Raw genomic sequence first — 27,755 nt, forward strand, 5'->3', positions numbered from 1 at the left:
GTGATGAGAAGCATATATTATACCAGGAAATTAAAATACTATTTTGTGGTTATATCCGTGCAGCATTTTAAAAAAATGCCGCCTGGAGAGGAAGGGGCAGATCCTTAGGTGGTTTAAATAGACTTCAGTGGTGCTGCTCCAATTTACAGCAGCTGAGGATTTGGCCCCATTCTGTTATTAGACTTACGTAAAATGAGCCTCAGTTTCTTAGCTGACTTTTATTATCGATTTGCCAAAAGTAGTAGTCTCTGTCTACTAGAGAGGAGGCCTGAAAACAATCAGCAGACAGTCGTTCAAACGGCAGTGGGAGGAGGTATAATTCACCCTTTCCCTTGTTACTTATCATCTCATTTAGTGTACTGCTGCACAGAGCTCCAGGTTTTAATGTTGTAAATCCCTTAATTATACACTCACCAAATGTGTTCAAAATTATTTTAAAAGTGTTAATCAGACATTTGTGAGGATGCCATCTCTCCCCCACACCATTTTCTGCTTACAAATCCCTGCAACTTAACTTTGTGATTTGCATTGGAAAGATTGCTTTTTTTGGTTCATTTCACTTTAGTATCTTTCAGCTATGCTGTGACATCCACTTAGACATCTTTACTGCAATTGTATCTTGATGAGATCAGATTGCCCACTGCAGCTATATCACAATAATAGTGAGATAAAATTCAGTCCGCCCTGCTTTCTTTTGATGAGCCACTCTATCCCGGCTGCATGAAAAAACAGCACATAAAAGAAAGATAAAAACCATTTTGCATTCAAAATTGCTCTGACTTAAGGCAGATTGAACCTTTTAAATAAACACAACATGAATAAAATGAAAGAATACGGTTTTAAATCTTAAGAACTGGGTGGAAAAAAACCCACAACGATTTACAGACTCGTCTCATTTCACTAGAGAACACATTTCAGTTCCTGTGAATGAAAGTTTTTCTTAATAACTTCTTTCTGTTGCCAAAATTTGTTTAGTAGCAGACTTCAAAATCTGTCTGTGGCTGTGCTGTTCATGGTAAAGCTAGCCTTTTGGATACTGAAATTTATTGCTGGAGTCCTGTTTGCAGCACTTTCCTACCAAACATCCAGAAAAATGGACTTGCAAACCCTGCAACGTACTGCCAATGGACTTTACAGTGAAGAATATTATTGAAGGTGTCACTTTTTTGGTAGACCTATTACTAATACGTTGGCTGGTGATCTCTTTAGGAAAATCTCCTGGTGGGGAGGATAGGCTAACGGAAAAGAAAAGATTTGGTAAGGGTCCCCTTGCAGCGTTTTCCTGGCACCCTCCCCTGGATGCGGGAAGGGTTATGAAAGCTGCAGATTTTGCAGGCCTGTTTTGTGGATTTTGGGACTGAGCCATCCCACAGGGATAACGGCTGCTCTGCTGGGCCCACTCTCCTTGGCAGCAGAGCTGCAGCAAGAACCTCGTGCTCATTGGTGCAGTCGTCTCACTGCTGCTTAATAGCAGCGCTAGAAGGAATCCAGAGGGGCAGCAATAGAGCTCCGAGTCACATAACTTCCTGCCCAGATCTCCATTTGGAAATCCTGAAGCAGAGTGGGAAACAGTCCAACAGAGACTAGACCATCCCCTGATCAACCTCCTCATTCCATTTACAGTACCACCCCCAGAAACCCACTGAATCCCTTCCCTGGGTTTGTGTGAGGGGATGGGAAGGGGGTCCATGAAGTGGCAGCCGTGAGGGAGGGACGGGGAAGGGGAATGTGCTACAGAATTGACACTTCCCCTTTGAGGATAGCAGTGTGGAGATGCCCGTGTGGAGATGTCCACACACATTGCTGGGAGAAAAACTGGGCCTTTATTGTTTACCCTTTGTGAATGGTACCAAAGGTGTGTGAGATGTCTCAGAGAGGGCCTGATCCAAATCCCATTCAAGTCAATGGAAGGGTCCCCATTGAGTTCAGTGGAAATGGACTGTGGCCAGAGAGAATGTGAGAATACATAGCTATGTTATTTGTCAGTTTCAGATAAATATTTGATTTCTCCCAGAACTGCTGCATCTCTTTTCTCCTGCTTGAGTTGTGCAATGTACAGCATATTCTGCTGCCAACTCTCATTATATCTGATGTTTTTAAAGCCCCAGCTGCCAGAAGCATATGATTAGCTGAGAGTCTCAGATTTTTTTTTTTTTAAATCTATCCTCAGGGCTGCAGCCAGAGCCATCCCTTGGGTAGGGTGAATTGAGGTGACTGCTCTGGGCCCTGTGCTTTAGGGGATCCCATGGGCTGGTGCGATTGGCCGGCGCGGTCGGTCCCAGAAGACATAGGTGCAGAAACTATGGGTGCGGGCTGCAGCACCCACAGGCTCCCAGCTGCCAGCCCCATGCCCAGGGTCTCGGCTGCTGGCCCTGCACGTCTGGGGTCTCGGCTGTCGCCCCCGCGTGCCCAGGGCTCTGCTGTCGCCCCATGCCCAGGGTCCCAGCTGCCACCCTGCAACACCATGGCTCTGTTGCCGCCCCACGTCTGGGGTCCTGGCTGCTGGCCTCAGCTCTGTGCGGGAGGGACAGTGGTAAGGTGGCTGGCTTTCAGCACCCCCACTATTAAAAATGTTCCAGCGCCACTGCCGGAAGATGAATTCGTCACTTCCTCAGGGCCTGCCATCTTGTTGGCATTTCGGTGCAGCGAGTCCCCCCCCCCCCCAGCCAGAGCTCTGAGCCGCCGTGGCACTATGGCCAACAATAGCCCTGCAGTGGGCGCCAGCAACTGCCAGCAGCAGCAGGCGGCCCAGCACCAGGCCAGATCCGTCCTGCTGGCCCAGCCGCTGATGCAGAGCGGGGCCCCCAAGCCGGTGGGGGCTGTTTTGTCCTGGGCCCCGCACCTCCCCCAGGGATGGCCCTGGTTGCAGTCAAAAGCTTGAAAATGTGTCCGGCGTGCACTCTAAAGGCTCACAAACCAGAAAGCAAATAATAACTCAACATTTATTATTTTTGTAAAATCTCGTGCTTTGTAAGCCACTCTCATGATTTTTCAGTGCTTGGGGTTGTACTGAGTGTGTGATAGTAACACACATACAGTGCCACAGATAGATGAAAGTTGTATTATTCCCCTAGGAGCTATATTATTCTTCAGTCCAACCAGATCTTTTTATTAATAGACAAGGTCGTTCCTAGCTAGACAGAAGGTACCTATTCACTCTGTACCAAAATGAGAAGATAATAAAAATACTTCTGCCCCCAAGAAAGCATCATCTCATGGTGCAGCAAGATGCAGTTCAAACCACAAGCATAACATTCCTTGAAAGATTTAGATCTGTTGTAGTCCCACATCTGCAATGTTACAGTTCTAGGACTTCTATCATTTCTGTTCTAAATCCACTTTTTTAGAGGGTTATAATTTAACTGGATGCCATCACTCCACTTTGAGCAGGAGCCAGGGAGCCGATATTTTTAAAACTGATTTGTTTTTTTTGAGATTTTGACATGTTTCAGGTGCTAGTTTGCACCTAGGATATTAAAAATTGATATTTGTTGCCAAGTTATGTCAGTTGAAATAATCACTTAGGCACTGACCTTGCAGACACTTATGCACATAAGTAACTTTACTTGAAGTCAAGTAATTACTAACATGAGTAAAGTTACTTACGTGCATAAGTATTTTAAGTGTTCAGGTTCTTAGTGTTTAATGCGGAAAATGCCAAAAATTACCTGTTTAGTTCCATCTGTTTTGTCAGGTATTTCAGTCACTGAAAACTGAAGATTGGCAGGAATTACTGAGGAGATGTTGAGTAGTATCTGGTTGCTTCTTTTGCGATATGGGTGGGTTATTTTAGGCTGGATTACTTCATTTAAAATGTTTGCAGGCGATGATATTTTAAAATTCCATCAGGCTGTAAAGCTTTGGGTGGTGTCGTATAAATCCAAATAATTAATTTGGTTCCAATACCAGTTAGTAACCTATATGCTGAATACTGAATGTGCCATATGGATTTTTAGCAGAGAATTACTGAATATGCACTGCACTTGCATGGAGCTGACTGGCTGGGAAGAGATCCTTGGCTGGTGTCAGTTGGGCTTGCTCTATTTAGGTCAATTGAGCTATGCTATTTTACGCCAGCTGAGGATGTGAGCCATTGTGTTTCATCCACAACAGCCAAACCCCTGTATTTTTTCCCTTTATGTTTCTAGCTAAAATTAAGTCATTTTACATTTCAGTGACCATGAAATACTGAGTGCTTTAGAGGCACAGTAAGGGTTTGTCTACACTTCAAGTGCCACTGTAGTACTTCATTGTAGACTCTACCTATGCCGATTTGGAGGGATTCTCTTGTCACGTAGATAATCCACCTTCCTGAGAGACAATAGTTGGGTCAATGGAAGAATTCTTCTGTCAACCTAGCCCTGTACATGGAGACATAGGTCAGTTTAACTATGCTGCCCAGGGGTGAGGATTTTTCACACCTGATTTTCTAGTGTAGACCAGACCTCAGAGCAGGTTCTGAGCAAGCCTCCAACACAGTCCCAGCAATTCACCTCATGTGTGACGTGCCTGGAACATTCCTCCTTTACCAGCCCTAAGGCCTTTCATGAGCACAGATTCCCGGCTGTGGTGAATTGTGCGCTAGTCCTGTAGAGCTGCTCATTTCTAGAATCTGACTGATGATCTTGCTATGTTTAACCCGTGGAGAAGATATGCTGTTTAGCTCCCCCAAAGTGGTTAATAAACTTATAAGCATAGTAAAATGTTTCATCTGCTGTAAGTCAGTTCAAACATAATTTTAAAAAAAATTCCAATGTATTTTCTCTTTCAAGCAGCTTGTTGTTAAACCTGTCAGATATTTCCCCTCTCAATTTTCCTTCTCTCTTAGTTAAAGAATAAAAATATTATGCTGAATAAATAAGCTTATGAGCTATAAATGTTAGTCTTATCACTACATATGAACGAGATCATTTATTTTAAGTGTTCTTGGGTAGATTAAACCCACCCAGATGAATTCACACTATGGAAGAGAGCGTGTTTAACCAAATACTAACAAGGCATAAAATGTTCTCTGATTTGGAGAGTTATGACACAGACAGACTATTCCCCAGCCAGAGTCTCAAAGCCTCTACAAATACTAGGTCTGGAATCTGCCGGTGGCCTGTCAATCCTGCTGTAACTCATCATTCTCCTGTTCTCTAATCAAGGCATGAAAATGTTAGTTTTGTCAGTTTCTGGTTATTTTATACTTTCTTCACAAGTGTGATGAACCCATGGATGGCAGCATAGGACAATGTAGGGAGACGTGATAGCCAAATAGTTCAGATGTTTGGAGTTAAAAGGACATTCACTAGCACTGCAGCTCGGATAGGGGTGACAGAGCCACACTTAACTATCTTTACTTAAACTGCTTAAGGGATTACATTCATGCATCCTCTCTAGCACATAGTGGCTACATAGTTGCAGGCACTCCGGGAGTAAACATTGCCCTGGTATGCTTTTGTTCACATTTAAAAGGTTGCTAATGAAACTATCTAGGCCAAAAATATAACTGATGATTAAATGATTCCGAATTCTGCACAATTTGGTAACTTAGTTAAAGTTTCCCACTCACCCTTCACAAGTAGATTTTTTTTTCAAGTGCTGTGCAAATGGATGTTCTCATAAATATTGTAGGTACAGATAAGGGAGCCCTTTGATAATGCAATCTTGTGTGAACCGCCTCTGGGCTCTCACACCAGGAGAAAGATCCACATTTATGCCAGTATGCTCGGTCATCCAGACATAAGGAACAGAAGACAAGTTGGCTGATCAGAGAAGGGGAAAGCAGAGAGAAACTTGGTAGCTGTAGAATGAGAATATATAGTAGTAGTAGTAATAATACCAAGGTAACTCTTAAATAGTGCTTTTTGGCAGCAGATCTCAAAATGCTGTACATATAGGGAAACTGAGGCACAGAGAGAGGACATTACTTGTTTAAGATCACCCAGCCAGGAATAGAACAGAGGTGTCTGGCGTCCCACTGCAGTGCTTTGGCCACTAGGCCACAGTGTGTTTCACACAAGCCTATAGCACCAGGGTTAACTGTGGTGAAGGGGAAACCATTCTGAGGTGTCAGACACATGAGAAAAATGAAATAAAACATTGGCTTATTTTCATAAATGTCTGTATATCATTGCAAAGCCATGAAGTACATTTTACCTAATACATATTGTGAAGAACATTGCAGTGAATGTCTTAAAGAGAATTTTCAGCTGAAATCAAAATAGAACCATTGACTGATATTGTATTTTATCAGAAGTGCCATATACTAGGATTTGGCTCTGGCCCAAAGGAACTTTCCACAAGAGGTGATAGTGGTTTATTGTTTATATAGTAATTTCACACAAGTAAAAATAATAATGGTTAGCCCTTGCTGTTCAAAGTGCTTTTACATTTTCAGAGTGCTGTGCAAACGTACTTTATTTCATGAATTAATGACAGTGACATTTTTGTGCATTTAGTATTGACAGTTTGACAATAAATAGCTTTGAGAATTTTGTACACATCAGTGCATTTGGGCAGTTGATATAAATTGTGCTAATGTTGTCAATTGCACATGAACAACATCCTTGTAATATGAACCTCTTCTATCTTGATGGTGAGTAACTAGATGGACTGTTAGCGGTATATAGCACAAATGCAAACGAGGTGTTTTCTTTTCCCCTCTAATAAATGTTAATCAATGCCTATTTGCCTTTGCTGCTTCTTTGCTGTGACCTGTAGCAGAAATCGGTTACAGCCATCTTTGGCATTCCAGTTATGAAGCAGAATTAGATGCATATTATGGAATTACTGTACCAAAGGTTAGGCAGCAAGACTCAATAAAATGCTGGAACATCTGCTATTTTTGGAAAGCTGTCATTCTATTACCATCTATTAATTAATTTGATACTAATTCCTTAGAGATGGTTCTCTTCCCCTCCCCGTCACAATCCTTATAAAAAATGTTGGCATACACCAGTTGACATTTATATCAGAGATTTTAGAACGAAGTATATTAAAGTTGCAATATCCTCTATGGAAGATGTCTGTCAATTTATATCAAGCTTGCTTAATAATCTTTAACATGGGGACAGTTTGGCCAAGTCATAATCCATGATCATATGACAAAACCCTAATCAGTCTTGTTACTGGATGTTGTAGAAGAGCTGGGGATTACTGGTCTTGCTTGTTAGAAGTGGTGGAGAGGGATAGGATTGGTGGTCCTTGTGCTAGTTGGTGGTGCAGAGAGATGGGACTGCTGGCACTACGAGTTGGGGATTGCTGGTAGAGCACTGTAACTCGTCATTCTACAATTCTTTGTAACACCTCAGCACGGTGAAAGTTTATTCTTTTCTCCTAACCACACCGATGTCTTAATCAAATACTGGATGCAGTTACTTCCATGTAAAACCATCTTGTACAAAAAGAAGGGAGAACTGCCTGGTAGGACAGAGGAAGATAAAATGTTTTAATAATAGTGCTTAGTTTCCATGGCACTTGTTAAGTAAAGGATCCTGTACTGACCTTCTTCATTGAGACAGAAATGCTGTTTTGTATATCCCAGGAATAGTGGAGTCACTTCCAGTAGTGCTGAAAATCATTCTTAGCCGCCTACTCTTCCCGGCCTTTCTTTTTCTGATCACAAAGATTAGCTCTCACGTTAGGATGAGAGAGATGGGATAGGGACTGGTATTTTGAGCAAATCAGCTTTTGTCCTTTAGAAATGGTCTTTAAAGGCTCATGTTAATGTGTTTAATTTGATCTGTAAATGAATTCTGCAAGTGACAGCTAAATTGGTGATACATTTTCTTTCAAGGCGGGAGATACGGTAATATTGACATGCGTAGGGTTCAGTGTGGGTTCTAATGCGGGCACTGGCTTCGTGGCTGCTGGTGAGTTGTGCTCTGTGGTGCCTGTTCTTGTATAGAGATTTTCAGAAAGATGTATTTCTACCTAACAATGAACAACAAAATATTTGAGAGAGAGCTTTATAACTGTAATGCATTTATTATGTATTTAATGTATTTATAACATTAGTAGCAGGCATGTACTTCTTAATTATCACGACAGAGTAATTATTCATTTCTCATATCAGCATTAACTCTAGAGATGATCTTAATCAAGTGAAAGAGAAAGAGGGCAGAGAGGGCCATGGAGCATGGCAGTGAAATACGCAATGGAAGGTTGCAAATGGAGTGATGGTGACATAACTCAGCTTATCCTAGTAAATTATCACTCCATCACTGAATGTGTATTTTTTTGCTACTTACTGAATTTTTGGCTACCCAGATATACTCTGAGTCAAAAATGCTATTTTGGATGTATCATTGTCTTCTTGCTAGGATAGTTACGGCATAATACCATTGATCCAAAACCCAGTGAAGTCAATGGGAGTCTTTCCATTGATGTCAGACCCAAATATGAATGCTAGTTAAATGCAGGATGAAGATTAGAATGATTAAATAAGCTATGGCAATAACTCAACATAAGATCCTTAGAAAAGGATAGTGTCAGTTTTATTTGGCCTAAAATGGATTTTAAAAATCAAATTACATACACCTCTACCTCGATATAACGCTGTCCTCGGGAGCCAAAAAATCTTACCGCGTTATAGGTGAAACCATGTTGTATTGAACTTGCTTTGATCCACGGGAGTGCGCAGCCCCGCCCCCTTGGAGCACTGCTTTACCGCGTTATATCCGAATTCGTGTTATATCGAGGTAGCGGTGTATATTGCTGCATAGATGAAGGTATGTTTTATAACTTTGCACATGTAAGCAGTCCCATCCACTACTCACATAATTAAAGTTATGAACCAACTTTGCAGGATGGGGACCCAAGTGTGTAAATATAAATGTTGCTGTTTTAAAATAATAATGTATATTCATGTAAGACACCCCCACCCCCAAATATCTTCAGTTGCACTATGTTGGAGTGCCACCGTTGTGTTGAATTTCTGAAAGGAGGTTAATCTCCATATATTGTTAAGTTTACACACAGTTGTAATTTTATACAGTCAGATCAATGAAAACATGTAATAATTCTCTTTGAGTCTGAAGGGAGTGGATAGACATGCAGCGAAATTTATCAGTGCTTTGGTTTAGATGGGGGTTTTCAATTACCTCTTTGAGTAACAAGAAGTGTGCAAGTGAGAAATTGATATACCCTCCAAAAAAACAAAACGAAACAACCTGGTTGAAATCCTGGCCCCACTGAAGACAATGGGGAATCTCCCATTTCTATTTCACCTCTTGTCTGCAATGACTTATCAACAAGGTGATTCAACTGAACAAGACACATGCTCCTTCCAGATTCTGTTGCATCTTTGCTTTTTTTGCAAATCCTATGTACAACAAGTCTTGTTATTTTCTTATCTGTATTCCTTGGGGCTGTCTGTTTCTACAATTACAATTTGAATAGAATGTGAACCATTTTCCAATAACAAAAAAAAAAAAAAAAATAGAATTTCACATCAAGATGAAAATGTAATGAAAGAGGGATTTTTGGAGACGTAACACAAGGAACATCCTGGAGAATTGATAAAAGGCTCCCAATCTGATCTATATTTCTATACGTCAGACATTAAAACAGATATTTGATTAAAAAAAAAGATTCACAAAGTCATACATTTTTATGGCCAGAAGGACTCATTGTGATACTCTTGTCTGACCTCCTGCAAAACATGGGCCATGGGACAATGGACTTTTTTTATTTAGTATCCATTAGAGATTCCAGAATCTTGCAACAGCTGTAAACGGACTCATACAAAGAGGTAGAACAGAGATACATTTCTATATGCCCCCAAGCATTCTTTGATTTTGATCCTAGGTAATAAATACAGAGCTCTGGTTCTTGACAAGTGATGCTGTATCTCATGTTGGCCTTTTGACAATACACGCAGGGAAGAAACTATCTCATTCAGCATTGCAAAGTGTTACTCAACATTACAACAGCTTGTAAAATACTAAAACCACCAAAAGTTTCAAAAGTAGCTAGTGATTTTGGATGCTTCAACTATTGGGTGTCCAACATGGTGCCTGATTATCAGAGTGTGGGTGCTCTGAATATCAGATCGCTTTAAGTTGCGTCAAATTGAGATCCATCCAAAAATTCTGAGGAACTCAAAAGCAGCAGTCACTTTTGAAAACGTAGGCCCAATTATCTACAATGTGTTTAATCTTTGTGGTGTTGAATAATTTATGTCCTAAAACAAGAGAATACTGCTAAACGTTAGCTCATTGATTACAAAATTTTGCTTGATTTTTGTGCCATGATGCAGTCTTACTCCAGTGGAGAGTCACAATGAAGGTATAATGATAACTTAATTTAAGATGATGATTTATCTCCTGAGAAATGCATAGCTGTTGTAAAACTGTCTGCCAGATACTTCCTGAGTACTATCCTTCACAAGCCCTTATTTATCACAGTTATATTTGCATGCATACCCTCTCTTCACATTTGCCATTTGTCATTGAGATAGCAAATTACATTCATCAGAATCCATTCATTCCCCTAGGATCGCTGAATACAGGATTATCTTGGCTGTGTCAGCGGCCCTATGACTGGTAGCAGTGAAAAATGGAGGTCGTCTTCAGATATTCCAAACATGCATCTTCAAGGGGCAGTGGGTATTAAGCTGAAAACGATTAATGGCGCTTATGTCATCATATTTGTATGGCATAAAACTGAATTCTGTAGATTGATGGATATTTGGGTAAAAACAAATGCATTTTTAAAGTACTATCTTGCCCCTTTACTGATGAGTTTCAGTTGCCATCAGAATAAATAAACGGAGATGTTTCCTTAAACACTGGGTAGCTTTTACAGGTTTGTTTCTTCTTTCAGTTACGGAGCAACTTTTAACCGAAAGAGCAGACATGCAGTGCTTTTAACAACCAATGAGTTTATAATCTGTCTTTGTTAGCAGTACATGCTATTATCATGTATTTTGCAGCATGCACACTGCAAGCCCACTGCAGCAAGTAGTTCCTGCCTTGTATGTTATATTTAAAAACTGGAAGTGATCATAGGGTAAACAATAGGAGGAGTTGGGTTTTTTATAATTCCTTGTTTGTTTCAGTCTTGTGATCATATGCAGTAACAGATAGCTAGGACAAGCAAGCTTTTATCGCAGCCAACTTGCAAATTTGCTCAGGAATTACCATTATTTTGATTTTTAGCTATTTCTATTTGAAATCCAGATTGCTTCTTTTGAATGTTTGGAAAGCTGCTGTAGTTGAATGACAAATGATTCATTAACAAAAATAAAGTGAATAATACCTCAGCACAGTTAGGCATCAGAAGAGAATGCTGTACATACACTTGAGTATAGAGTACAGTTAATGGGGGAAGGAGAAAATACTGAAAACATGCAATGTGCTCTCTAGAGGGGAACACGGTTTCCGATGTAAAGACAAACAGTCTGATTTAGAGAAGGGATTTGTAATGGATTTGCTCAATGAAATTATGCGTTGAAATAACGTGCCAGATTAAAAATTGATGGTATTAAGTGAAAGTGGATCTCTTTATATCAGGTCTACATTTAGTCTTTTATGTTTCAGTTCCCCTCGTACATGAATCTCAAGGCCTATTTCAGAAGCAGCTTGGTTTAAGGGATAAAATATAGGATTGGGATTGAGGAGACCTGGGTTCTACTGCTATTCTGCTGTTAGCATTTTTGATGATTGTGAGCAAGTTATGTCACCACGCCGTGCCAGAGTTACACTATACATTTAATCAGATTGTATTGCATACCTGTGTTTGAGATCTATGGTAAAAAGTACCCCGAGTGGAAAATGGGGGTGTTATTCATTTGCTTTAAAATGTACCATAAATTTATGTCAGAATAATTGTTGATGGTATATGCGATACCCACAAGAGAGTTAATTTGTTCTTTGCGTGATTTGGGTAAAAGGACTCCTGCCCTCAGGATTACTGGTCAGCCAGTGAGGGCTGTTTTAACAATGTTTTGCATTTATCTTGATTTCATGGCTTAGTGCATCACCATTGCATATCCTCTTAGGGGTACAGATTATTGTGAAGTTTAGACACTATCTAAATGCTGTTGTTTGAATTAATCTTTTAAATTCATAATAAATGTCAGGTGATTGTTTTGCCTTTGGTCTCTTAATTATGAATTTTATTCTGCCTGGAGTGAAAAGTAAACTACAATATCAGACCACTAATAATATTGCTTTGTAGGTGTTTTTGTCTTAAATAAGAAGTTACTTCCTCACAGCTAATCTTCTACAGCTATTTGCTCCTGGGGTGAAGTGATAGTGCTAAATGTATACCATTATTAGAGCAATGCAAACTCTGCAGTTCCACCCTGGCAGGAGGGGTGGAATATGGGTTCTTACCCACAATTTTGCTTTGAGGTTCAGGTTCAAAGAATCCCCAAACTCAAAACGTTGAACCACAAAACCAATACGTTTTGCTTTGAAAGCATAAATATTTGTGTAGAAAGCAAGAGCGTTGAAGGGTGACCCAGGCATTGACCTGTGTTTGCCTAAAACTTACCTGTCCCTGGTTTGCCTGAAACTCAATACACTTTTGCTCGAAAGGTTTGTGAACCTTCGTAAACCTGGGTTTGGATTTCAGGCTTGTAATGAAACCTGAAGGCAGGTGAGTTTCATTATGGAAAGTTGCACACTGTTCATCAATAGTCAAATTCACCCCTATATTGAGGGTCAGCATGATGCCTATGCACCACTTAAATCCTATTTTAAGGACTTAAGGGATGCACAACAGGGGCATCAGAATGGGGGCGGGAGGGCTGGGCTCTGTCACTTTTTACTTGCCTTAAGGGCAAGTGGAGGGGGGAGGAGTCAGAGAGGAGTGAGCAGGGGGCAGAGCCTCAGGGGAAGAGGTGGAGCAGGTGCAGAATGGGCCATTGTTGGGTGCTGGTGGGCATAGGGTGACCAGACAGCAAGTGTGAAAATCAGGACTGTCCCTATAAAATCGGGACATCTGGTCACCCTAGGTGGGCCCCACCACACACACATTTGTAGGCAGCTTTCAGCGCTCCTGGTGCAGAACCCTTGTGTTTGGCCATCAACACCTGAGTGAAGTTCTGTCCAAGAGCAGTTCTGTGGTTGTAACCATGATATCATGAGTACAGGAGCAAACAGACAGAAAGACATGAAAGGAGATGGCCCTTACTGAAACACAAATACTGGCTGTTCCTAGGTACAAATCAATAACAAAACAAGAGGCAGAGTTTGACCCACAGGACCAACCGAGGATATGGTTCAGATCTAGACCTTGATCCATTCAATTTTGGAAAAGGAGTGTGAATCAATGGTTCTAGTGTTGGCCAAATATACACGTCGATTCTAAAGTGTGGTGCAGTGTGCAAGTCCTCATTTCATTAAGTCCTTCCTCTAAGAAACCGCTTCTTTTTTGTTGTCCAGTCTACTGTCTAATAACTGACAATACATACCCAGGCTAGTTTTAATCCAGCTAGCTCAGGTAACAACTGTGAAGAAAGCATAGCATAGGCCTCAATGCTCAAACCCAGCATGGACCCTGGGTACATACTTGGCTCACTAGCCCGCTCTGAGCCCTGCACTGTGCCATCTTCACTGCTGTTGTTACCAGTGCTAGCTGCAAGTAGACTAGTCCATGCACAGCTTTTGCTATGTAGACATACTCTTTTAGAAAGGCAAGTAAATATTATTATCCCCATTTCTCAGATGGGGAAACTGAGACAGAGAAATTATTGGCTGGAGGCCAGAGCACGATAGCTGAGATTAAAACTGGATGTTCTACAATTTAAAATGTATCTAACTACTTAAATAGCCCTCATCACCTTAATAGCTGAGCTCTTCCCATACGTTATAAGAGGATTATGCTCACACATGCATGTGCTCTCTCTCGACCTTCATGACTGCCACCATGTAGCAGGCTCTAAGCAGTTTGAGGTGTGGTTTTATTTCTTTATTAATCTGTGAGGAAGAGGGTACCATTGTGGGAAATCCTCGTGAACATGTGGGTGTTGCATTTAATGCTGAATGCAGTTAGGCTTGTGGTCATTCTTCTTTCTTCAGCCAGTGAGTTCTGTATTCTTGGTGCTACTTCTGTGAAGTTTCTGCTGCCCGTGGTCACAAGGATAGCTCTGCTGGTCAGCAGTAGCATTCTTTCCATGGAATGAAGGTGTCATGGGAAATCATGGTCCCAGAGAGGAAGAATGAGCCAGTGGTAACAGCACTACATTTGAACTTGAGAGACCCTGCATTCAATTCCCTGCTCTGCCACAGACTTCCCATGTGAATCTGGGCAAGTCACTTAGCCTCTCTGTGCCTCAGTTCCCCAGCTGTGAAATGGGGATAACAAAACTTCCCTACCTCATAGAGCTGTTGTGAGCCTGAATACTTTGAAGATTGCGAGGAGCTCAGCTATTGCAATAATGGGGGCCAGTTAAGTACCTAAGGGTAGGTCTACACTTACCTCAGGGTCCGGCGGTAAGCAATCGATCTTCTGGGATCGATACCGGAAGTGCTCGCTGTCGACGCCGGTACTCCAGCTTGGCGAGAGGAGTACGCGGAATCGACGGGGGAGCCTGCCTGCCGCGTCTGGACCCACGGTAAGTTCGAACTAAGGTACTTCAAATTCAGCTACGTTAATAACGTAGCTGAATTTGCGTACCTTAGTTCGAAGTGGGGGGTTAGGGTGGACCAGGCCTAAGACAGATAAATAGAGTAAGTGCCAATCTCTCAGGTAGTCAGGACCAATGCCAGGAAGGGCTTTGAAAATGGCCATAGTACCCGTAACCTTAACTCTGTGTTCAGTGGAATGGGTGAAATGTGTTGCTCAGCAGTCAGGCTGCTGTATTCCTAACTGTGAGGGTTAGGAACAAATTACCTAGGGAGGCTGTGGAATCTCACTCATGGAAGATTTTTAAGAACAGGTTAGATACGCACTTGTCAGGGATGGTCCAGGCAATACATAGTCCTGCCTTAGTGCAAGGGACTGGACTAGATGACTTACCGAGGTCCCTTCCAGTGCTACACTTCTATGATTCCAAGTGGCCAGACTACATTTCATGTTCTAATGTCACTAGAACACGGGGAAGAATAGCCTTTTGAGTAAAGCACTAGACTGGGAATCAGGAGATCTCTGGTCAGTTTCCAGCTCTTCCTTTGTGACCATGGGTAGTTACTTTGTGTCTCTGTATCTCAGTTCCACATCTGTAAAATGGGGATAATAATCCTTCTTTTCTCTCAGCCTTTGTGTCTCTTATATATTAAGACTGTAAATTCTTTGGGGCAGAGATTATTTTTATGTGTATGTACAGTGTACAATGGGACCTGATTTTGTTTGAGCCTCAAGAACTACCATAATTTAAATAATACTAAATATAGACACTAAAATGCACAGAGCGCTCTCTTTAAAACTGTGCATGAAAAGGGGGTTGGATATACATGTACAATTCTGCAGTACCCCCAAGAAAATATCAGATTAATGCTGGTGTTGACTAACACCGTACCACCAGAGACAGCTACAAATAATGTTGTGGCTAGAGGCCATGATTAATAAATAGACCTGAGTGAAATAAATGTAAGGTGGCCAGGTGCCCAGTTTTTTACTGGAAATCCAGTCAAAAAGGCGACCTGACAGTGACCAGTCAGATCTACTGACTGGGACACTCAAAGTCCAGTTACTGCGGGTGGGAGGCACCAAGTCATCACCCATGCCAGCCCCTACTCAGCCAGGGCTACCTCCTACCTGCTTCAGGTGGCTGCAGCTCTCAGCCCCAGCTTTCCAGGCAAGTCCCTCCTGACCCACTCAGGGAGGGGGATGAGGGGAAAAGCAGTGAGTGACAGAGAGAGGGGGAAAGAGGAACGAATGGGGGCGGGACTTCAGGGGGAAGGGGCAGGGCAGGAATGGGGCCTTGGGGGAAGAAGTAGGGCTGGGGTGAGGCAGGTCTTCAGGAGGAAGGGGTGGCGAAGGGGAGGTTCCGGCACTCCTGCTGGAGTGTCCGTTTTTTAAATATTACAAAGTTGGCAACCCTAAACAAATGCCTTCCTTAGACCTGCAGAAAAGGTCTGGTAAGTAAAGAACCCTTCTGCCCACCCCAGATCCTATTGCTACCTGACAATTGCAGGTCCTGGAGAGGGAAGAAGGGGGTTCTGGCTGCCCCAGGCTCTTGCTTCTTTCTGGCCCTGTGTGGGAGTCCAGGGAAACACAGATCCCTTGCTTAGCACCAAGCTGGACATCAGCAGCTGTGTTACGGCTAAACACTTTCTTGCAGGGGCCAGGAAAGAGCATGCATGTGAGCTCTCCTCAGAGCAGTGCATCAGAAAGAAGTTATCATTGCAAGCTCATGAGACAGGGACCATCAAGCAGATGGTGAAACTCACTAGACACAAAGTGCTTTCAAATTCACGTTGGAAACAAAACTAAAGAAATAGGATACAGTATTCCTCCTCACCAGCTTCAAGTTATGATCATCTTAGGTGTTATATGTAGCCATAGTCCGTTAAACATTTTCAGTGTGATTTTTAAGTTCACACTGTCCTTCTAATAAAGTACCTGGTCTTAATGTCTGGCTCAGGATTCAGTCCAGTGTAAAACAGCTTCAGTCTTCTAAGTAACACAGGGCCTAGAAGGCTGTAGATCATGCATCAGGTGCAGCTAACCAAACCAGAAGAAAGGTATGCCTCTCAACCTTAAATGGTGCCTGTCAAGTAGTATAGGTTCTCAAGGGAAAAAAATCAGTAAAGCTGCCTGGTAAGCAAACGACTCATGCAATTTAACTCCCTGCCTCCTGTGATGCAGGGCTCCTAATTTGGGGGTTCTTTGATCCACCTATTCACAGCTGTGCAAGGAGCAGAATTTAATCAAGCTCTGAGAGGGGAAGGGTGCATCCAAGACGAGCCTTCAGAACAGAGCTGTCAATCAAGGATGAGCCTGAATACCCTCAAGTTGCAACCCCTTTAAACCCTTTCCTCAATTGAGTGGTATTCATTCAGCTGTGGAAGAGCTAGCACCTGCAATAAGACATTGGAGATTCCCTGAGCGTACCGAGTAGAGTCCCTCAATATTATTTCTCTTCCCTCAGTGAAGAGGTAGCATGAAATATCTAATCAAGTTGGCATTCCACAGTCACAAGAGAGGAGATTTGCCCCTTAGAATAAGGAGTAGCAAACTCAAATGCAGGTCCCAAAAGTCCTGCTGAGCTTTTGTGAGTCAGCAGCCAAGTGATTTTATGCTGGATTAAACCTTTACTTGATGTGGTTGGAATGGAAGTGGTGAGGACAAGGGTTACTTTCCATAGCTAATTTCAAATTATTTTAGCTGGGTATGTCAGATCAAATATTCAGTGACTGGCAGGATGCTAGAATTTGGTTTAATTTCAGATTTACTATCTGCCAACACATGCCATTCAATCAGATAAACACAGGATTTGAGCTGTCATCACAGCATTTTTATGCATACTTAAAAACAGGACACTTTTTTCACACACTGAGAAGAAATTGAACAGGTTTATAAATAGAGTATGTACAGTGAGGACACTGGAAACGTTCCACCAGTTTGAAAGATACTGCCATTTTCAGAGAGATGCCTTATTTTGAGAGCATTACATTAGAAACACAGGAATCCTTCAAATTCATGGAATATTTTAAGGGTGTCAACCTGTGTACAGAAAAAAAAAAATAGAGAGCGAGCATATAATAAGGCCAAATTAAAATAAAATATTGTGAGTGTATGTGGATTGTATAACAGACTAGACACACAGAGACCACCATAGACTTCTGTGTGCATGACTAAAATTAATTCTCTGATTGATAAGTGCTTGTAGACGCAGGGCCTTGTTAGACTGACTATCACCGTCCTCGGATACTATAGTGATGGGTATGACCTGAGTACCTGGTCCAATAAGCCCAGGAGGTGAAGGTCGAATATGATGATGTAGGCTAGCCTGACGATCACTGGGGAAATCAACTTTTACAATCAATATAAATTAAGGAAATGAAGCGTAAAGCACCGATCCTGCAAACACACCCCCTTCACTTTGCACTTGTGAGTAGCCCCATTAACTTCAGTGGAACTACTCCCATGGATAAAGCAAAGCACCTATGTAACTGTTTGCTGGATTGGGGCCTTCCATTCTAAAACATTGCATCATTGCCCCTTTGACCTGAGCAGTTGGCTAATATTCAGTCCCTTCAGGATTGTTTCCATTAGGAGAAACTGATGATACAAATCAAGTATTTCTCTGGTGTAATCTTGTTTATTTACAAAGCGTGTGCACCAAGTCCTGTTTCTCTGAATACAATAGAAACAAACAATAGCAGGCAGTTTCCTTGAGCCTTCGAGTGGTTTGCACATTGACTTGAATAAGGGCTGTGATTCATTCTGATGCAAAGATTCACATTACCACTGTCAGGGCTGGCTCCAGCTTTTCTGCCAACCCAAGCTAAAAAAAAAAAAAAAAAAGCCGTGATCGCGATTGGCGGCAGCAATTGGGGGAAAAAAAAAAAGCCGCGATCAGTGGCGGCAGTTCAGCGGCACGTCCTTCGCTCTTAGAGGGAGTGAGGGACCTGCCGTCCCCGAATTGCCACAGGTGCCGCCTCTCTCACTTGGCCACCCCAAGCACCTGCTTGTTAAGCTGGTGCCTGGAGCTGGCCCTGACCACTGTCCAACATAATGTTCTTCCATCATTTTTTTGGCACTTTCACTCCAGGGTAAATAGATTTTGCTCTACGTGGAGGAATGAAAAGTGGATTTCTCTGCACTGAGATAGGAGAGTTGTCTATGAGTATTTGAGGACAGGATCTGGCCCTTAAGTTCTACCAAGAAGCTGCTTTTCTGAAAGGCCAAGATTTTCTAGTAAGGATTAGGAGGAGTTTTTTCATGTTGACTGTTCTTTGTTGTTCCTGAGCTGCACAATGGCTCTAGCTCCCCATTCACCATCAGGGGAAGACAGTGTGTGCACCTGTCAGAGGGGGAGGAGGAGGGCAGCTTTAAACTGTGGTGAGGTCTTCATAGGGGACTTGTCAGCATAGAGGCTGGATCCTCATTGCTCTGATCTTTCTGGCTTGCAACACTTGCTTTTGCGGAAATGCTAGCTAGGTGCAGGCTGCACATGTGTTGGGTACATGTGTTGCATCCCTGTTGTAGGTGACCTTTCTGCTGCTGGGGCTCTGTGCCCTGGGTCACGCTGACTGGTGCAAACATAAGCAAGGGTTGAATTGAGCCTCTTGCAATTTTTCAGTCTTTAGTTGTTGCTCTCACTCTCTCTGTCTCTCTCTCTCTCTCTCTCCCTTTTTAAAAGAAACCTTTTCACATATAATGATCTCCCAGGCAATTTATTTTTAAAAGGTGGCGGGTGCTGCACACATTATGTGTTATGGTGCCATTTATATGCTTGGCCTCACTGACTATATGGCATATTAAATGTTTTATTTACCCTGTGTGCTGCTTATTCTGTAAACAGCTTTTGTTTTTGTTGCATTTCTGGCTATATTATACAGCGAGTAAATAGTTTCATGTAAATTAAAACCACACGAAAGCTTTTCAAGCCATTCTAAAATGCTAAACAGTTTTGCAAATATGTGTGTTGGGCAAAGATTGAATAAAGAGCTCTTTGCTTACCCATGTATTCTATTATACTCCTGCTAGACACCCCTTGTGTGACTCTTCCAGATGGAATACCAGAGCACATTTATACCATTCTCAGAGGTGGTTTGCATAAACAATAGGCATTTAACAAAGAACACAGTAGTGAACTGCAGTTAAAAATGGTGTTTTGAATATTACAATACTGTTCATACAGTAAACACAAAACACAATGTTTTCCCACTTAACTGGCATACAAAATGTCAGTTCAAACATTTCTGTGCTGTTATTAAATATTATTCTTAACATTTATTATTACTCTAGTTTCACTGTGAATAATTGTTTCTTACAGATGGATCGTGTCATCTTCTGCGTCTTTTTGGAGGTCGACTACAAAATTTTCAAGAAGAAAATGAGCGAATATTTCCCCACAGGTATGTGCAGTCATTAGTTGCCTTCTGACTTTCATAAATTGGGCAGTAAAAAGACAGCAGTTGGCATCTTCTTGCCATGCCACAGCAAAAACTAAAACGTTAACTTTCTTTCAAGATCAACTACATATCAAGGCTCCAACCCTGCAAATACTTATGCATGTGCTTAACTTTTGAAATCAGTGGATCTACTCCTAGTAGCAAAGATTAGAACATGCAAAAATGTGTTTATACGACAGGAAAACGACTTTGTAATATTGAGAATTGGTTGTTTCCACATCTCTGCTGTTTCTGTCTCCAGTCATTAAAACTAGTTTTATAGCACCAAACACTGAGTTCAAGAAGGAAATGATTTACACTAATGTAAGAGGGGAGGGATAGCTCAGTGGTTTGAGCATTGGCCTCCTTAAACCCATGGTTGTGCGTTCAATCCTTGAGGGGGCCACTTAGGGATCTGGGGCAAAATCAGTATTTGGTCTTGCTAGTGAAGGCAGGGGGCCTGGACTTGATGACCTTTCAAGGTCCCTTCCAGTTCTATGAGATTTGATAGGTATATCTCCATAAGTGAGGGAAGATATAAGTGTCTGTGGTTATGGCTTTTACATGTGCTTTGTCCATGTTTTCTCTTCATTAATTAGGGTTACCATTCGTCCGGATTTACCCGGACATGTCCTCCTTTTTGTGCTAAAAATAGCGTCCGGGGGGAATTTGTAAAGCACTCACAATGTCCGGGATTTCCCCCCCCCGCAGAGCAGAGCGAGCGGCTGGGAGGGCTGCAGGGAAGTCCCGGGCTGGACTCAGGAGCAGCTGTAGAGGAGCCGGATCCGCCCTGCATTCTGAGCCGGCAGCTCCCTTGCAGCCCAGTCCGGCAGCACTGTGTAGGGCCAGACCGGGTTTTGTTGTGCAGGGCCAGGGACCGGGTTTTGTTGTGCTAGGGAGCTCAGCCACGTGTCCGGCTCGGCTGCACAGAGCCCAACACTCTGTTCTGAGCAGCAGGGTAAGGAGGTCAGGGGGCAGGAAGGTTCTGGAGGGGGCAGTCAAGAAACGGGGGGGGCTTTTTGGGGGGAGTGGAGAAAGTTTTGGGCAGTCAGGGTACAGGTAGGGGGTAGGGTCCTGGGGAGCAGTTGGGGGGGGGTCTTAGGAGGGGGCAGTTAGGGGACAAGGAACAGGGAGTCTTAGGTAGGGGGTGGGGTTCTGGAGGGCAGTTAGGAGCAGGGGTCCCAGGAGGGGGCAGTCAGGGGACAAGGAGCAGGGGGGGAGTGTTTGGGAGTTCTGGGGGGGGCTGTCAGGTGGCAGGGGTGGGGAGATGGATCGGAGCAGTCAGGGGACAGGGAGCAGAGGGGTTTAGATGGGTTGGGAGTTCGGGGGGGGCTGTCAGGGGGTGGGGAGTGGTTGGATGGGGCGTGGGAGTCCCAGGGGTCTGTCTGGGGGTGGGGGTGTGGATAAGGGTTGGGGCAGTCAGGGGACAAGAGGCAGGGAGGCTTAGATAGGGAGTGGAGTCCTGGGGGGCAGTTAGGGGCAGGGGTCCCAGGAGGGGGCAGTCAGGGGACAAGGAACGGAGGGAGGGTTGGGGGTTCTGGGGGGGCGGGAAGTGGGAGGGGCAGGGGCGGGGCTCCTCCCGTCCTCTTTTTTTCTTGCTGAAATATGGTAACCCTACATTAATGATGCTGCTACGATTTCATTGTGACTGAAAAAATATCACAGGAGCTAAAACCTGAATGAGAACTTAAAGTTTGAGCTGTCCCTGTACAAAAATGAATCAGAGGAAAGGCAGCTCTCTGGAGCACTTAGGGAATGTTAGTAATTTGTCTTCTGTCTCACATGGAAGTCTCCTCTTTGGAATGTAAGAAAACCTAATGGATAGTAAATGAAAAAAATAACAACTCAGAGTAAACTGATTTATTTTTATTGTGTGTATCATTAGGGATTTGTATTTGTTTTATTTCTCAACCCTTCCTTGCTTTTTTTCTTTTTATTGCTTGTACAGTGCTTTGTCCTTTCCGTTGCATTGCTTCTTCTGAGGGATGTTCTTGCCTATGCTTAGCGTTCAGATTCTAGCAGCCTGGTCCTCCTGAATTACATGTGCACCCACTATAAGACCCCTTTACACTGCCAGGTTGATGTAAAGTTTAAATGAGAATCAGGCCTCAGGTGGCTAATGAGGATCTTAGCTGCTTTTTGGCTATCCAGAAAGTCACAGTGGCCAAAAGTGGTTTTTCCCCCCTATTTGGCTTGTGTCAAGGCAATTGTGACCTTTCTGCCTGATCTCACTATTCTTGTAGATGCCTCTGTCACCTCCTGATTCAATTATTGCAGTGATCTCTCAGGGAGGCTGCAATTAAAGACCCCCTGAGTACTTCAGCTAGCACAGACTGTGGCTATCCACTTACTTAGCAATATATTGTGTCTGGACTATATTATGCATGCGCTCCAAAGACTGCATTAGCTTCTAATTCATTCAGTGTGTTACTCTTTGGCAGTGTTGCCCAGTGGATAGGAGAGTGGATTTGGTCTCAGGAGATCTGTGTTCTGTTGCTGGCTGTGATATTGAGCAAACCACTCCCCCTCCTCACAGAGCCTAGGTATCTAAGAGAGAACTTCAGGGCCCCATCCTCAGAGGAGAAAGGGAATGGAATTTGCTTCCACCTTGATCTGACACAGCCTGACTTTGTTGACTTCCTGAGCATACTGCAAGGCAGAGGTGACAGGTAACTGTGGATTGCGGGGAGCATGCAATTGAAAGGTTCTGTGGGGGCATGTAACCGTCACACACATTGCCTCTGCCTCCCCCCCGAAAATTGATATATATGTAGACAACATACAGTAGCAACTACCTCCTCCTGCTCCCTGGCCTGTGGCTGGCCAGCCCTTTGCAGAGCTTGCAGGCGTCCCTCCCTGCCTGAACTATCCACAATCCATTTAGCAAGTGTTCAAAACAAGACCAACAAAAGGGGCAACACAGTTGGGATGTACAGTCTCCCCCGTGCCCCATCAGGGTAGGTGGCGATGGTGCTTGGGGCTGGGTCATCTAGGTTGGAGAATTATCAGTCATTTTTTGTTGGGGGGGGGAATGTGACACCCCCAAACTGCCTTCTCCTTGATAGGCACATTGAAGGCTGCTGCAATGCACCCCCAGCAGCCGAAGCAGCAGCAGGAGGAGGGTCCACACCCTCTTTCCCACTGCCTCTCCCCAGACTGCTCCCCTCACTCATCCCCAGGGCTTTCAGGCTGGATGGGGCTCCACCTGAGCTGCCTGGCGCTGAGCGCCACGTCGCAGCTCCTGTGCCCGATCTTGAAGATGCTCCCCTGACTCACATCAGTGGGCCGTCTGCAAAACGGGCACCCGGAAGCGCTAGGACTCCAGCAGCAGGGAAGGAGAAGCAGCTTCATATAGGGGGTGGGAGTGGAGAGCTCAGCCCACAGCCAGACGTCCTACTGCTTCCTCCCTCCCCACGCTGCATGGACACACGGTGAGTGCTGCCAGAGCCCCTTGCTGCTGGGCATCCCAGTGAGAGGCGGCCTGAGAAATCGGGGGGGGAGGGGCACATGACCCTACGTGCCCTCCCCCCATGCGTTGCCCCTGCTGCACTCATATGGCACTCATCTTTTTGGAACAGAAAGGGGTTTCCGTTTGGGTGGCTCTAGTTGGGGTGCAGTGGCTTTTATTGTCCTTTTGACACATTAAATTGATGATTTGCTGTACATAGACTTGAATTACTTAGGGGCATGGGAAGGTGTTTATGAGCTTATTGTGTAAAGTAAACTGAAGAGGGGGAAAACCCCTCCTAACGGTTCAGTGCTGCAGGTGGCTGAGCGCTGCTGGAAGAGGTGTGGACGGGCAAAGGTTAAGCTCAGCACCTGTGCAGGGGGCCTTCCACAGAGGGCCAGATTTTCACACTCAGCACTCGCAGGTGGGGTCAGATTTTCAGAAGACCTCCGGGCCCATTTTTAAAAGGAGCTTCAGATAGACCAAGATTTTCAAAAGTGACTGGTGATTCCGAGTGCTTCAGTTTTGGGGTCCCCAGCTTGAGATGCCTTAAAGGGGGGCAGGGGTGATTTTCAGAAAGAGCAGCTTATTACCTTCTGTAAAGGAGGCACTTTAAAGTGTCTCAAGGTCGGCACCCAAAATCATCAATTAGTTTTGAAAATGTTGGCCCTAGCAAGAGATGAAGGACTGCCCAGAGATTAGGGCATTAGCCTGGGACTTAGGAGACTTGGAGTCAATTCCCTGCTCTGCCACAGCCAGCCTGTGTGCCTTGGGTAAGTCACTTAGGGTCAGATTTTTAGAGGTATTTAGGTGCCTGGTTCCCAATGAAATCAATGAGAGTGAGGTGCCTAAATACCTTTAAAAACTAGCCATTAGTCTCTCTGTGCCTCAGTTTCCTACCCACAGATCGCTGACCCAGCCAAGTTGTACACGTGCAGAGCCTGAGTATGGACGCTGACCACACTGCAGCAGCCAGTGAGCGATTCCATTCCCAATAGCTCTGTGCATTACCCCTAGAAACAGAGTCAATAACACCACTCCCTCCTCTGTCATACGTAGCGGTGGGGTCGCCAGCCAGTAGCAGTGGAAAGAGTGCCTGTCTTAACATTTCTTCAGGAGGGATCTCCCTAGCTAACTACCAGGCTGAGAGAAAGAGAGAGAAGAGACCTGCTGTGGAAGGGTGCAACTGAATCCACCATGACACCTCCACACGTGTCTTTTGAGGAGTACAATGAACCCCTGCAGCTGCTGACCCCTCTGTAGCTTCCCCTGTGATGGCAGCTGTGAGTTATTTTGACACCCCCCAAAATTATTAGCCTTCAGGTCTCACTGGAGGTAGAGGGGAAGGGGTATCAGGATTCACAGAGAGCATAGAAAGGTCATAGTGGAGGGAATATGGTTTAGCTCTCTAACCCGTCTAGGAAATTGGACCATGAAGCAGATGTGCAGCCATTAAAACGGCCTGACTATCCTGAGGATTGGTTAGGCTGAAGCAAAGTTCCCTTCTGTGGGAACCTTTGCAGCCCTTAGAATATGAACTATAGAAATTTTGGGGGCCGTCATCAGAGCAAATTATTAAAATAAATACAGGAATACTCAAACATTTAACAGGATCTAAAAGATTTGCAAGAAGGGAGGAGCCAACCCGACCAGGCCAAATAATAATGGGGAGAAGATAAAAAGTAGGGGGCTGCAGAAGTTGTGATTTCCCCCTTGCATGCTGAAGGGGGGAAATCTGTGCACAGAGGGTCTTTGCCCCTGCAGGGTTACAGATAAGTATGGATCATGGTGGCTTGACCCTAAATATGGATTTTTTAAAAATCATGAAGCGCATTTATACTGGCAAAAGACATGTAAGTAACTACCAATATCTTGCTGACCCAGTCAACAAGTGTTGAATTGTGATAGTCGTGATTTGTTTACTATGATTGGGGTCTACATTACCCATTGTGAGATGAAGAGTGTCAGAAGAGTGAAAAAGGAGATGCAAGTGCCCACCCATATTGACTTCCATGGGAGGATTCTAGCCTTGCTACTGTAGGTGGGCCAGAGACAGAAAATTTGGATTTGGGTCTGAACTCCAAAACCTTTGGTGGAGTTTGTATCCTGGGTGTTGTGTTGGACTCATCTCTACATTACACCTTCTATCTCAGTCTCTAATGATTAAACATTGAAACGATATTGACATCCTTCTAAGTAACATCATGTTGTGGAACATAGGATCATAGAATCTACATGGCAAACTTCACCAATCATTCTTAAACAAAATATCTCAAATGAAGGAGTGGGTTCTGACTTAACCAGCTCTGCAACAACAGAACTCCGTTTGGCCTCATTCTCCACTCCCTTGCACCTTATTTACATATTTATTCATATTTATTTATTTGGCTTTCTACAATAATAAAAAGGGATGCCTATCCAAGAACTCTAGACCCCCATGACACCAATTATAAAACCAAATGAAACAGCCAGTGGAACTGAACACCCTATAAAACACAAAAGTCTCCTTCATCCCCATACAACTAACCCCACCCTCGGTATCAACCCACACAGATAAATGTACCTGAAATAGTGCCCAGTTACATCTTTGTAGAGGTGTAAAATGCTGCCCAATCAGAATGGTAGACTTTTACATTCTTGTGTTCACTTTGCCCATGTGTAAATGACTATATGAGGTGCAGGGAGTGGAAAAGCATGCCTTACATTTGTTTCCATGTGGCTTACTACCTTACCTAAAGTTGATTAAAATTAATCTTTTCTGTGAGTAAAACGACATTACAAGACTATTGAGTTTTTGGGAAAAACATAATAGAAAATGTCTATTTAATATTTGTTGGACATCCATGGACACTAATTGGCACTTCTGTTGGCAATCTCAGAAGAGACATAAGGACTGAATGGGTTTGAAAAGTGATCCACATTCTCATTCCAATCAGGACTGAGGCACAGTGGTAGGGCAGTTGCGATGTTGTTGCCTATGCCAGGCCTGTCTTGTGGATACAGTAAACACTTTCTTTGCCAGTGATGTCAACCCAGCAATTTTCACCAGCATTAAATTCACTTTAATTTAAAAAGAAAAAGAAATAAAAAATACCCCTGAATAATGGTCCCATTTCCTGAATTATTCTTTTTTTGTTCTTTTGTGAGCTATCTTCATGTGGCTTGTCTTTCACTGTGATTTACATATAAAGACACTGACAATTATTGTGCAGATGCCTTGACTTTGAAGGTGTCCCATATCTCTGGAAGACCAGTTTCTTGCACAATGGACTTTGTTAATATGGTTCCATGACAGGGAGCTTGCTACAGTCACTGCCTCTGGCAATAACTTTCTGACATTTAGATTATATTCTGGAGGGATTCATAAACTATACTGATGTTTTTTTATATTCCATATATTCTTAAAGCAAAGAAAAAGATTTTTTTTAAAGTAGCAGTGTTCGTGGTTTGCCATGTATTTCAACTGATAGTGCTCTATCTTAGTATTCACTGGGGTGCTTCTTTAAACTGAGAGAAAAGTTGTTGAGATTTCAGATGTGAACCTAGTGTTCAGAAATTCTAAGAAAGGTTTCCACTTCAACATGTGTGGACCAGGTTACTTAGAAAAGCAATACCTTCCTGATTTTATCCACAGAAATAGTTATTACTTTAAACTTGCTGCATTAATAAATCCAAAAAGACATCCAAATACTTGAGCTAGTCAAGAGATAATGATATGAAGCTAGAGTTACACCTCAGTGCGTTTCAGTAAGTGGAATATAGATATAGGGAAATAGTTCCATTACTGGGACATAATATTAAGCATATTTTGCAAATGGAGTGCCAGAAAAATTAGTTGAGTAATGCTACTTATCCTGCACCAAGTGCCAAAAGCCTAGTCATTTGTAAAGTGTACATATCTATAGGAGGAAAAGCAGACATCTATGGTAATATGAATCTATGGATAATTCATAATTTACTCTCGTGTATGAATGTAGTTGTTTGATCCTCATTGTTATAATCTAAGCATTTCTGAATTAGAATTACTATAGTCAGTGGGTCAGGGCTTGATGCAAAGTCCACTGAAGTCAATGGGAGGCTTACGTAGGCTTTGATCAAGCCCAGAGCCCACTCATAATGGTTCATGGTCACTGACACAGAAAAATACTGTTTTTTTCTATGAACAATTTTTTCTGGTGAACGTTTTGTTCTTTTGACGATAAACTTCTAAAATGTAAGCAGGAAAAAAATAGGATGAGCGTAGAAAAATGTGCTGCAGGAAGACATTCCTCTGTGCCTAGAGCAATAGCTTAGTCTTAACTTAAAAGGGA

At 43.2% G+C, this 27,755-nt stretch overlaps 1 protein-coding gene across 3 annotated transcripts in view; it reads left to right on the forward strand.

Annotated features, from left to right (window-relative positions):
• The window catches only part of MACROD2 (mono-ADP ribosylhydrolase 2), a 1,284,297-nt gene that overhangs the window by 1,154,036 nt on the left and 102,506 nt on the right, over positions 1-27,755 (forward strand). For all 3 annotated transcript variants that reach the window (XM_054021788.1, XM_054021790.1, XM_054021789.1), the window contains exon 9: positions 19,880-19,961. In XM_054021788.1, the coding sequence (XP_053877763.1) occupies positions 19,880-19,961 (82 nt within the window). The remainder of the gene's footprint in view (positions 1-19,879; positions 19,962-27,755) is intronic.

This window comes from Malaclemys terrapin, chromosome 3 (assembly GCF_027887155.1).
Source record: "Malaclemys terrapin pileata isolate rMalTer1 chromosome 3, rMalTer1.hap1, whole genome shotgun sequence".
Taxonomy (NCBI): domain Eukaryota; kingdom Metazoa; phylum Chordata; order Testudines; family Emydidae; genus Malaclemys; species Malaclemys terrapin.